The sequence below is a fragment of the Stegostoma tigrinum genome, chromosome 36 (genome assembly GCF_030684315.1).
Source record: "Stegostoma tigrinum isolate sSteTig4 chromosome 36, sSteTig4.hap1, whole genome shotgun sequence".
Classification (NCBI taxonomy): domain Eukaryota; kingdom Metazoa; phylum Chordata; class Chondrichthyes; order Orectolobiformes; family Stegostomatidae; genus Stegostoma; species Stegostoma tigrinum.
Window position 1 is genome coordinate 25,698,592 of NC_081389.1, and position 12,950 is coordinate 25,711,541.

The 12,950-nt window shown below is 41.9% G+C and overlaps 1 protein-coding gene across 10 annotated transcripts in view; it reads right to left on the reverse strand.

Annotated features, from left to right (window-relative positions):
* neo1a (neogenin 1a) overlaps positions 1-12,950 on the reverse strand; it is a 189,975-nt gene that overhangs the window by 126,325 nt on the left and 50,700 nt on the right. For all 10 annotated transcript variants that reach the window (XM_048520567.2, XM_048520568.2, XM_048520565.2 and 7 more), the window contains exon 2: positions 1,917-2,234. In XM_048520567.2, coding sequence (XP_048376524.2) covers positions 1,917-2,234 — 318 coding nt within the window. The remainder of the gene's footprint in view (positions 1-1,916; positions 2,235-12,950) is intronic.

Sequence of the window (12,950 nt, forward strand, 5' to 3'; positions counted from 1 at the left end):
TCAGAAGTAGGCATTTCAAACACTGGCTGAAAGGGATTAAAAAAACCTTACAGCTTATTTCAATAAAACATTCTTAATCTACCGCTTTCCATCACAGTGTGGAAAGCCTCAAGGGCTGTGAGATGGCATTTTCTAGTGTGGCCTATGACATGTGAACGAGAGAATTTCAAAGTTAGAGCCTGTTCATAGTCATGCCAGAATGAATACTTCAACCAGGGTGGCAAATCTGGTAACTCCTTGGGCAAGCAAGACTGGACAATGTCATGGAAAGCAACAGGTTCCTATCAACAACAGAAACCAGCTACCTCGGTGATGGAGGAAAGGGACAAAATACTGAAGTGAGATGATTAGCTGTGCAGAACTAACAGTACTGCTTTCAACACATCATAGAGGAATTGGTACTATCCTGAAAATATTAGATTGATAAGACATATGATCATTACTATATTCAGTTCAATCATTTCTACAATAACATGCCTGCAACACTGTACAATTTACTACAGACTAATCACATGCACACTTTCAAGTTCCATCAAAGTCTTCCAGTATCCCTGTGTAAGATAGGAGCAAAGTCTGAGCTCAATTTGCTGTTCAGTAACATGCCAGACATAGTGTGAAAATGAGTTCCAAACACAATTTACATTAAATTACTGAGAAAACTCTCAGCACACTCAATAACTTTAAAATCTATTTATTCAATTCAAATGCTGTCTGATTTACAAAACCCAATGTAGGTTGAGAGAAATTCCAGAATAAAAGGGAAAAAGGTTTTACATGTCTGAGCAGAACATAAATATTCACTGGGTTCAGGATGGATTCAGCTGTCTTAATGAATGCACAAAAACCACACTGAACTTGAATTATTCAACCAGGAATAGCACTGCTGTCTGCACAGTCTTCCTTGTCTGACTGTAATCTCCACATGCTATAGCATTCACATGTTTCAACCAGTAAATTCACCAGACAGTATGAAAATGACCCACACAGAACAGACGCTCCACATTCACTCCATTCTCCGCACTAATCAAAACAGCAGCTGAAACACGACAGCTAATCTGAGTGCTAAACTGATGAAATGTTAGACACCTCATTGTCTAAATTGACACTTGTAGAGGGCCAATGTAGGTAGCTATTGGAAAGTATTGGTCAAGGGACAGGCAATTGTGGTCCCTGAGGCTGCTCTGCTTTTTAGTAAGTCTATCACAGTTCCGGTTACTACAGACAACATGATGGTCCTAGGACATCAGGAATCATCTGTGTGACACTCTTAAAGGTCTAATGGTAAAGTTAACCAGAGAATGTGTGTGTTTCATCTCTAAAAAGGACCAAATATTAAGTGCATCACTCCCCAAAAGCCTAAGAAAATTTTACTTAAACTGTTCCCTATATTTTGGTAAATTGCTGAGCTCTAGCAACAGCCTGTGAGTAACTGCTTTGATGGGTATTATTGTCATTGGATCAGCTTCTTGTGCTCTGCACAATGTAGGAGAGCACCCTCCATACACAAAGAAAGCACTAACAGCCATTGAGACACCCAGAGGAAGAGATTTCATTTTCACACTCTACCCCTACCTCTGCCACCTGCCCCCTGTGGTAGAGTCAAGAAATATTAGCCACAGGTTGGCAGGAGCCATGGGTTAAATGCAAGTGCAATCAGAGTTTAACTAGCCTGTTGCACAGAACACCGGTAATAAGGAAGGATGAGAGGAGGCAACATTTAATCTGCTTGAATCAAAAGGGGTCGACAATCATTATATCAAGTCCAGGAATGGGATTTAGAAGTTGAAGCTCTAGGCATGTTCATGGCAAAGATTCAAAATTGGAAAAGGTGATGGCAATGTTGAGTAACCAAGTAGCTCAGCTGTAGCACAAATTGCAGAGTAAATGGAGTGACCTCTGAAGGTAATAGTACCCACCTGCCACTGTCACCTTTGCTGTCCGACTCACAATTGTACCTAGGCTATCGATTGTGGCGACACACTGATAAAATCCTTCATCAGGTTTATGGTGTTTGGAATGGACTACGCTCCGTATCAACAGTGAACCTTCTGGAAGTATCTGCCTGCGTTCATCTGAAGCCAGGTTTAGGAATGTCCCATCTTTTCTCCATTCAATTTTGGCACTGGGTTCAGCAAACACTGAACAGTTCAGTATTACCGAGGCCCCTCGTATCGCTAGCGTGTCTGCTGGCTCCACCGTGAAGTAGAAAGGGGTGAACGTTCGGATCACAGATTCTGCAGAGAAATGGAGAAGCAACGTTAAATGAGAAAAAAATTACAATGTTTCTTCAAAATAAGCATCTTATGCGTAAATGAAAATTGTCCAAACTTGCGCAGGAAAACAGACAGTGATATCTACACAAGCATTACAACACAATCCTCAATGAGCCAGGAAACAAGCTAATGTGACACTTCTCTCAGAACGAAGGAGTCAGCTGAAATTCTCACATTGCCTGGTGAATGAATGCACTGCCCTGTGTGGTATCAAGTGATTCAGAATAGCAAAGGCCCAGGAACCTCACACTGTGCCAAATCCCTGCACAATTAACTGACCTCAGCTGCAGCCATCGTTTATTTCAGTACAAAGAGGATGGGGAAGTGACCAAAACTCATTCCTAGTAGCTACCCAGCGAGTTCATTACTAGTGCCAATGTGTGGGTGCTACAAGAAGGTGAAATCAGCTTTGTTGCCCCACTGTCTAGCTCCTTAAGACTGAAGTGTCACTTTACTAATCATCATGCTCACATTTATGCAGGACGACAGGGGGTTATACTTGCTGCAAAGGTAACAGTTTTCAGGATGAACAGGAAGAAGAAATGGAAATGGAAAACGTGTTTGGGAAGAGAGTGAAATAATTAAGGACGGAGATTTGCAGGTATGACTGGAGGCTGTAGCAAAACTCAACGTAAAGCACCATTCACACCTCAGAAATGCAAATCAGATGCATATTGAGGCTATGTTTCTCCTAGCTAAAAATTCAACACATAGAAAGATGAGATGCAGCCTGACACTTACTTATTAATGTAAAATAAAGCCACTGTTCTCACTACAAATGTGTCATTTGGCCCCTCGAGCATTTCGCCAAGAAATAATCAACACATTAGACACCACGATTAAACACTAACCACTGTACTGTACTGGGTCTTGTTAGCAGCTCTAAACACTCTCTATTTCAGATATAACACGGTGTGAAGCTGGATGAACACGGCAGGCCAAGCAGCATCAGAGGAGCAGGAAAATTTGACATTTCAGGTCAAGACCCTTCTTCAGAAGAAAGTTCTCGACTCGAAATGTCAAACTTTCCTGCTCCTCTGACGCTACTTGGCCTGCAGTGTTCATCCAGCTTCACACCATGTTATCTGATTCTCCAGCATTGGCAGTTCCTAATAACTCTCTATTTCACTTTGTTTTAACTAATCCAGTGTCTTATCAAATTTCAGACAAACCCTTTAGACTTATAACCAATCTGCAAGTTCAGAGAATTCAAGGGTGTTTGGGTCAGTGACATAATCCTCCCCAGTAACTGCCCCTCCCAATAACTGCCAGGCTCTTAGCAAGATAATTCTACAATAATATTTGGAACTCTTAACCCATTCTGCTTCCTTCATGGTCCAGTGGCTGAAATATCCTTACTGTGGGGGTGGTGGTGATGAAGTGGTAATGTCACTGGGCAAATATCCCCAAGCTTTCACTGGAACTGGGACAATTAAAAATGTAATATTACACTACATTTTTAACTTTCCCTAATTCTGATGGAAGAGCACAACGTGAACTGTTTCTCTCCATGGATATTGTCATAATATGACTTTTCCTATGATTTCAGTTTCCATCAGAGAATAACTGAAGTCCAGGACTAAGTCCCATACATGACCAATCTCCACATTCCACAACCAGCCTGTGCTCAGGTAAGGTGTCAACAAAGAGCCTAGTCCTGGTAATTCCTGTTTGGATCAAGCATCTCGGTGGGGATAAAGAGACTATCTTCCATAGTTGAAGAGCTTACGGTCGTTTTTCATAAACCTTCTACCTGCCAGCGCTTTCAGGAACTATATCCCAGTGAGAGTCAGCACCTTCAGGAACTGTGTCACAGTGAGAGTCAGCACCTTCAGGAACTGTGTCACAGTGAGAGTCAGCATCATTAGGAACTGTGCCCGAGGGAGAGTCAGCAGCTTTAAGAGCGGAGTGTATCAAGTGGTGTGGGAAGAATGAAGACATACATCCAGTGAAGATTTGTACTAAAATTTTTTTCCATTCCCTGTAAATCATCAATATGATGCAGCATGTAAAAGCTGGAGCAGTGGTATGTACCTCACCTGTGGGATGGGTAGATAAACTAAGTGCCAATCCAAGAAATGACATGCCTGCAAATGTAATGCCCTGCAGCCTTCTCACTCCTGACTAAATCATTACCTCATTTTATTTTTTATAATTTACTAATAAAACGTATTCTCAACAAAATCACTGCAATTTTAAACGTCGTTAAAAATGGTAGTATAATACTAAAACACACATCCATGTAAACATACACTCTTTAGAAAAAGTGGTGTTTTGCTTTTGTCATGGTGATCTTAATTTTTGACAAAACAATTGGTACCACCCAAGATGTAGAAGCTGTGAAAAGCTGGGTTGGAGGACAGGATAGTGAAGGCCATCTACACAACATTCTCCAGATACCGCTTTGGTTGCTCAAAAGCTCTCAGGCTCCCATGGGTCTTCATTCCAAGCAACTTACGTTAAAAAATATTTTGGCCAATCTAACGTTGGTTGCCTTCAGCTTCGTAAACAGGAATTAAAACATGAAGGACAGAATTAAGCTTATTTCAGAAACAGTCATATAGTGTGTCTTAATGCAAGGGAATAATGATGAAAGTTCATCAAGGTGGTGTACTCAAGGTTGGTAAGCATGGAACTGTCCTCCATCCCGCCTCAACAGTGATGGAATTTGAAATCAATAAAATAGCTGGAATTAAAAATCTAATGATGACCATTAATCTATTGTCAATTGTTGGAAAAACCTATCAGGTTCTTTAGGAAAGAAAACCACCATCCTTTGCTGGTCTGGCCCACATGTGACTCCAGACCCATACCAATATGGTTGACTCTTAACTGCCCTCTAGGCAATTATGGATGGGCAATAAATGCTGCCTGGCCAGTGATGCCTTCATCCCGTGAATGAATAAGGGAAAAAAAATCTGGAGATAATGCTGAAGGCTTTTGGGAAGAATCAGGATCATATACCACTCTCTCTCATAATAAAACTTCTCTCACTGCCTTGTAAATTTCTAATTTGTCATCACATAATTAGTAGTTTTTACTAGGACACCACATTCTTGTTCAGAGGATATTATAGATTTCATGGTACTACTTGTACAGTGTCCCCAGTCAACATCCTTTTCTCACCAAACAAAACCAAAGTAGAATCTGTGGAATGTGATGGTACACAGAATAGATGATGCATTTGCTAACATTACAGTATCACTTCTATTTCAGAGTAGCCCACTGTATCTGAAGCCCTTCGAAATGTTTGAGGGGCTTTTTTTCTTTTCCTGGCCCAATCAATACCACTCCCTCCTTTGCCTCATCACTCAAAAACATCAATGCCCATATTAAGAGATAACAAGGTGTACAGCTGGATGAACACAGCAGGCCAAGCAGCATCAGAGGAGCAGGAAGGCTGTTGTTTCGGGCCTAGACCCTTCTTCAGAAAAAAGAAAGGTCAAGGCCCGAAACGTCAGCTTTCCTGCTTGGCCTGCTGTGCTCATCCAGCTTTACATCTTATTATCTCAGATTCTCCAGTATCTGAAGTCCCTACTATCTCTGAATGCCCATGTTAAAATGGAATTGGATTAAACAGAAGCAGGTCAGCACAAAGTTCAAATTACACATAAGAAGTCTTTCCAGACTTTATATTCAATATGAGCTGTTCATGCTCAGAGATACTGACTCAGACGGTAGCAATGAGACAGGGAATACAATTATTTTGGTAGAATATCATGTCACTTTTGTGACAGAAGACTCGATAATGTAAATATCATCTTGGACAGGAAGGTTAGTTTTCAGACGTTTCGTCACCATTCTAGGTAACATCATCAGTGAGCCTCCGACGAAGCGCTGGTGTTATGTCCCACTTTCTATTTATCTGGTTGGGTTTCCTTGGGTTGGTGATGTCATTTCCTGTTCTTTTTCTCAGGGGGTGGTAGATTGGCTCCAAGTCAATGTGTTTGTTGATGGAGTTCCGGTTGGAATGCCATGCTTCTAGGAATTCTCGTGCGTGTCTCTGTTTGGCTTGTCCTAGGATGGATGTGTTGTCCCAGTCAAAGTGGTGTCCTTCCTTATCTGTATGTAAGGATACGAGTGATAGTGGGTCATGTCGTTTTGTGGCTAGTTGATGTTCATGTATCCTGGTGGCTAGCTTCCTGCCAGTTTGTCCAATGTAGTGTTTGTCACAGTCCGCCGATTACTCAGCAACAAACCCAAACAAACAGACAAAACGGGCTCAGAAACCATAACCACTCTCCCCTACATCAAAGACATTTCCGAAATGACTGCCAGACTACTCGGACCCCTTGGCATCAGGGTGGCCCACAAACCCACCAACACACTAAAACAGCAGCTAATGAACTTAAAAGACCCTATACAGACAACAAATAAAACGAATGTCATCTACAAAATACCTTGCAAGGACTGTGACAAACACTACATTGGACAAACTGGCAGGAAGCTAGCCACCAGGATACATGAACATCAACTAGCCACAAAACGACATGACCCACTATCACTCGTATCCTTACATACAGATAAGGAAGGACACCACTTTGATTGGGACAACACATCCATCCTAGGACAAGCCAAACAGAGACATGCACGAGAATTCCTAGAAGCATGGCATTCCAACCGGAACTCCATTAACAAACACATTGACTTGGAGCCAATCTACCATCCCCTGAGAAAAAGAACAGGAAATGACATCACCAACCCAAGGAAACCTAACCAAATAAACAGAAAGCGGGACATAACACCAGCGCTTCGTCGGAGGCTCACTGATGATGTTACCTAGAATGGTGACGAAACGTCTGAAAACTAACCTTCCAGCTCAGCGAGCAAACTCACATCCAGAACCTCAACCTGAGCTACAAATCTTCTCAAAACTCGCTATCATCTTGGACATTCTGTCTAGAGAGCATCTTTGTGAGGGAATCAGATTAACTTTAGTAACGCAATATATCGACTTGGAGGAGTCATTTGACGAACATTATAAGCGATCTGGATTCAAAATACAGAAGCATCTAAGTAATCCCCTTACAGGGTTTCACACAGCAACATCTCCCAGCTTGTACCTGGTGTGTCTTGACTGTTACAACTGCAACTGCCTCATACTCAGACTCAGTCAGCTCTTCGACTTGGATGATGCGAGGTTTTTTTTACATAATGTAAGGTACAGATATACTAATTAAATCATTGCTTATATCTTCCAGTGACAGTTGATAGGTTCTCTTAAAGAGCACTCGGTGAAGGTTTGATTTTGAAATGATGAGAACTGAATTAGAAACAGGAAGCTTTTGAGGCAGCACTAAGGTTAAGTGATATCTGGGAGTCACAACACTTTGAGTGACAGAACAAAGTTAGCCAGTTTCAATAAGAGCTGCACATGCTCACATTACTTCTATCAAACAGTGACAAGCTTTTGAAAGGATCACCCCAAGAGTCCTCGCTACAGTCTTCCAGTTTCCTTCCATCAGGTGTCATACACCATTTTCTGCCCCAATCAATATTGCTCCTTGTACCTCAGAAAGCTAAATGCTTTCTTTAGTTGATTGGCACCAATCATAGAGTCATACAGCATGGAAACAGACCCTTTGATCTAACTTGTCCACACTGAACATATTCCCAAACTAAACTAGTCTCATATGCTGGCATTTGGCCCATATCTCTCCAAACTTTTCCTATTCATGTAATTATCCAAATGTCTTTTAAATTTTGTGACTGTACCTACATCTACCACTTTCTTTGGCAGTTCATTCCACACATGAACCACTCTCTGTGTAAGTAAGTTACCTTACGTGTCCTTTTTAAATCTTTCTCCTCTCACCTTGAAAATACGCCCCGTAGTTTCGAACTTCCCAACCCTAGGGGAAGGAACCTTGCTGTTTACCTTACCTATGCCCCTCATGATTGTATAAACATCTTAAGGTCACCTCTCAGCCTCCTACCCTCCAGTGAAAAAAATCCCAGCCTATTCAGCCTATTTTTACAACTCAAATTTTCCATGTCCAGCAACATCCTGTGAAACCTTTTCTGAATCTTCTCCAGCTTAATATGTTTCCTATAGCAGGGTGACCAGAACTGCACAAAGTATTCCAGAAGGGATCTTACCAACAATCTATATAACCTCAAGATGACGTCCCTACTCCTACACTCAAAGGTCTGCGCAACGAAGGCATGCGAACTAAACAGCTTCCGTACTTATTCATTGTACATCTTGGTTGTCTGACAGTTCAGACCCTTCATTCGTTCACTCCTCAGCATCACCTCTGAAACCAGATTTCTCCTCTCATGAAGGTGCTGGCACTTTGCTGAGGTACAGCTCCACAGGCATCGACAGACTTTCACCCTGGTGTCTTATTCTGCTGTGCAATCTCAGACAGCAATCATTAACTCTCCAGAATGTTCCAGCTGGCTCTAATACAATGCTCACAGGGACATGGCATTGCAACCCACTAGCAATGATTAAAATTCACATTCAGTGAGGGGTGGGGGAGGATGGTCTCATATGCCCATAGATAAACACATCATCTCATTGACATTTCAAGAACTGATGAACTCAGTTAGGGTTAATTGTACTTGAACAGCTCCTTAATGAAGAGCTCACTACATTACAACCAATGAACTAATACTTTCTTACCCTGACCACGTTTTTCAGACTTGAGGTCATGGTACTTGCTGACAATTAAAATCACTCCACTGTTACAACAAGCCCTTGGGAGACAACACTTCCACAGAACAAAGGTTGCTGAGAATAGACATAATCAGAACATTGAATACAAAGCTCTGAGCAGCCCATCTTTAGTACCTGCTGCAGTATAGGCTTACTGAAGCTGTGTGATTGGAACACTGAGGCCTTTATAACAATGGGAAGAAGCAGTGAAATTGAGAGGACCTAACCAATGACTGAAGTACACACAAGACAGAACCGGGAGGAACAGCAAGGGAGAGAGATAGAGCAGAAAACTACAGTGTTGGGCGGAAACCAGGCCATTGCTGAGGTGCTAATTACTCAAAGCCAGCCCCAATGGACAAGACATGTTATATGTATGCCAGACTCCACTCAGAACCCGGCTGTGGCAAGAGACACCCAGGAGGACAGGCAGAAACACTTCAGGATTGTTTCCTGAAGCTGCTGTAAAGAGGTCATCAAAAATCCATGTCAATCAAGAAGAATCTGGCTTGTGACTGAGTAAAGTAGGCAAAGCTCAGAACACATCACAGGCGTTGTTAGGAATGGGCAGAGGCAAAGGCATCAGAGCAAGTGTGCAAGCCACCAAACAACCCATTGATCTACACCTTGAAGCATCACCTGACATGAACATGGCACAGTTTGCAGATCATACGTTAGAATGAAAAGCATGAAGTGGAAAGAAAGAGATGAACTGTGGAAAGAGAGTAAGGTGGTATAGGGAAACTGAGAATTAAATAGTAACAAGAAAGAGTAAAAAGTGAGACAAAGGCATTAGAAAAGAGAGCGGGGCATAACAGATTTAAAAAGATGGAATTCTTTACATAATACAGCCGTGTAACAGAGAACAGATAAAGAAGGGGTCGGTCATGGAACTGAATCACAGAGTGAGGTTAACTAGAGAACTCTAATAATATTCAAACAAACCTATTTAATCAAATTGAGAGGTTCATTTGTAGATGGTCTGGGTTCCTCCTACTAACCTATAATGTAAACTGAGCAGCATGTCATGAATTTCAGTATTTTCCACAGTTGGTATTTCCCAGCACTATGAATTAGAATCATCCTTCATTCTTTAACTGATATCATAGAATCCCTACAGTATAGAAAGAAGCCATTCAGCCCAACAAGTCCACACTGCCCCTTCGAACAGCATCCACACAAACCCATTTCCCTACAACCCGGCATTTCACAAGTGTGACCACCTAATGGAGGCACCCCTGGATACTATAGATAATTTAGCATGGTCAATCCACCTAACCAGAACATGTTTGGACTGTGGAGAAAACCAGAGCACCTGGAGAAAACCCACACACACATGGGGAGAATATGCAAACTCCACACAGACAATTGCCCGAGGGTGGGATTGAACCCACGTCCCTGGCGCTGTGAGGCAGCAGTGCTAACCACTGAGCCACCGTGCCACCCATATCACAGGGACTGAAACACAACAAAGTGTTTGGCAGAACTGCACGCCACACATTACATTTGTCCCTGTGGATAATACTCTCTTTCCTTTTCTTCAATCTGTGGAAGTTTAGACGTAAATCAACTCTGGCTAGGCTCTATTTTTAACAAGTTCATCCGTATCAGAACATGGTGAGATTCATGTTCTGCCACTATCAAAACATGCAGCACAGATCCATCAATAAGTCATATTTATACTGCCCTCATGTCCAGTGCTTTCTGGGGCCCTGACACTGACTCTTCACATGGAATTCACTCTCAGTGTAACTCATGCAGTAGTGAAGTCTGATTCGTTCCAAGCAGCAGGGTTGAGTGTTCCTGGCCGTGCTGATAGGGTGATCTTCAGATTAAAGACAACTCCCAAAATCACTAAATACAACATCATGCAGCATTATTAGACACAAGGAGCATATAATCTTTACAGAGCATCAACCTTTAGGAGAAATATTCAAGACAAGAAGGCTGGAAAATGGGAAAAGAATGGGATCTATCAATCAAATATGTGTGGTACTAGCATCACATTGGGAACAACACTCAAGTCCACTGTCTTACACCCTCTGCTTATATCTTTTGTATTGAAATCTAGATTCCTCATGCCATTGGCCAATTGAATTTCCCCATCTGTATCCAGATAACCACCTACTATCACGGCTGATTTCTGATTCTTCTTCATAGCAAAGTGATGTGTTTGTGAGAAGCTGCTAGTTGGACTGCAGTTCTGGAAATATCCAGTTCATTGTCCCACAACAAAATCCTTCATTCTTCGTGCTGCCCGGGCAAAGAACCAACACTTACACAGCCTGAACTGAACAGATTACCTGATCATCGTTGCAATGCTATTGTGGAATCCTGTTGTCTGCAAATGACAGAAATGTTTCCCACATGATAAGGTGACTACACTTTTTTAAAAAGTGCTTAATTCAGCTTAAGAGTATGTAAGGGTGCTACATAAATTCAAGATCTTTCTTTCTATTCCCTTCCTCTTCCAAAGCACAGGTTTATAATCCAAGCTGTGACAGCTGTACCTGTGATTTTCTGTACCACATTTCTATCCTGACGCAGGCTGACTCTCTGGGTTCATCCCTTCACCCTTCTTTTGACTGTCAATCATTGTTTAGGGACAAGGAGCAAACCATTACTTTCACAGGATTCAGGTGTCAAACTAGCAGTCCCAAAGAAATGCTCCTCATTCATTGTAGAAACACAGAGTGAGCCAAGGTACAGGAGGAGACCATTCAGCCCTTCAAGCCTACACTGCCATTCAATGTGATCATGGCTCAATATCCAACTCCGTACCCTGTTCACATTTTCTCCCCCCTATCCTTTGTTTCCTTTAGTTCTCGAAAACATTCAATATTTTGACCTCAACCACTTTCTGTGGCAGAGAATTCCACGGCTTATCATTCTCTGGGTGAAGAAAATTCTTCTCATCTTTGTCCTAAAAGGCCTACCTCTCATCCTTAACTGTGGCCTCTGGTTGTAGACTGCCTGGTCAGAGAACTTCCTTCCCAATTTTACCCTGTTAAATTCTTTTAGAATTTTAGCAGTTTGTCTGAAACTCTCTCATTGTTCTAAACTCCAGTGATCATATTACAATCCAGTCTCTCACCGAATATCAGTTCTGCCATTCCAGGAATCTGTCTGGTAAACCTTCGTTGTACTCTCTCGATAACCGGACCATCTTTCCTCAACCAAGGAGACCAAAACTGCACACAATACTCCAGGTGTGGTCTTACCTAGGCCCTGTATAATTGCAGCAAAACGTCCTGCTGTTGTACTCAAATCCTCTCACTATGAAGGATTTCACCCCATTTGCCTTTGTCACCGCCTGCTGCATGTTTACTGTCAGCAACTGGTTTACAAGGACACACAGATTTCACTGCACCTTCCCCTTTCCTAATCTGTTGTAATTTAGATTACAATCTGCCTTGCTGTTTTGCTACCAATGTCGATAACCTCACATTAATCCACTTTATACTGCATCTGCCATGTATTCACCCAATTAATCAACTTATGCAATCACAGTGAAGCTCCCCTGCATCCTCCTTGTAACATACCCTCCCACTCAGCTTTGTGTCATCTGCACATGTGGGAGAGATCACATCACTGAGATATGCTAATTTCATCATCTAAATGATGAAATTATATGTTGTAAATAGCTGGGATCCCAGCACTGATCCCTGCTACTCATAAAAAGATCCATTTATTCCTACACTTTGCTTCCTGTCTGCCAACTCAGACTCAATCTGTTTCAGAACATAACTACCAATTCCACTTGCTTTACTTTTACACTCTAATCTCTAATGTGGGACATTATTGAAAGCCTTCTGAAAATCCAAGTAAACCATATCCACTCGCTACCTCTTATCCACTGTACTAGTTACATCCTCAAAACATTCCAGCAGATTTGACAAGCACATTTCCCTTTTGTAAATCCATGCCAACTCTGTCCTATCTTATCACTATCTTCCAAGTGCTCTGCTATTACATCTTTTATAATGAACTCTAGCATTTTTCCGAGAAACGATGTC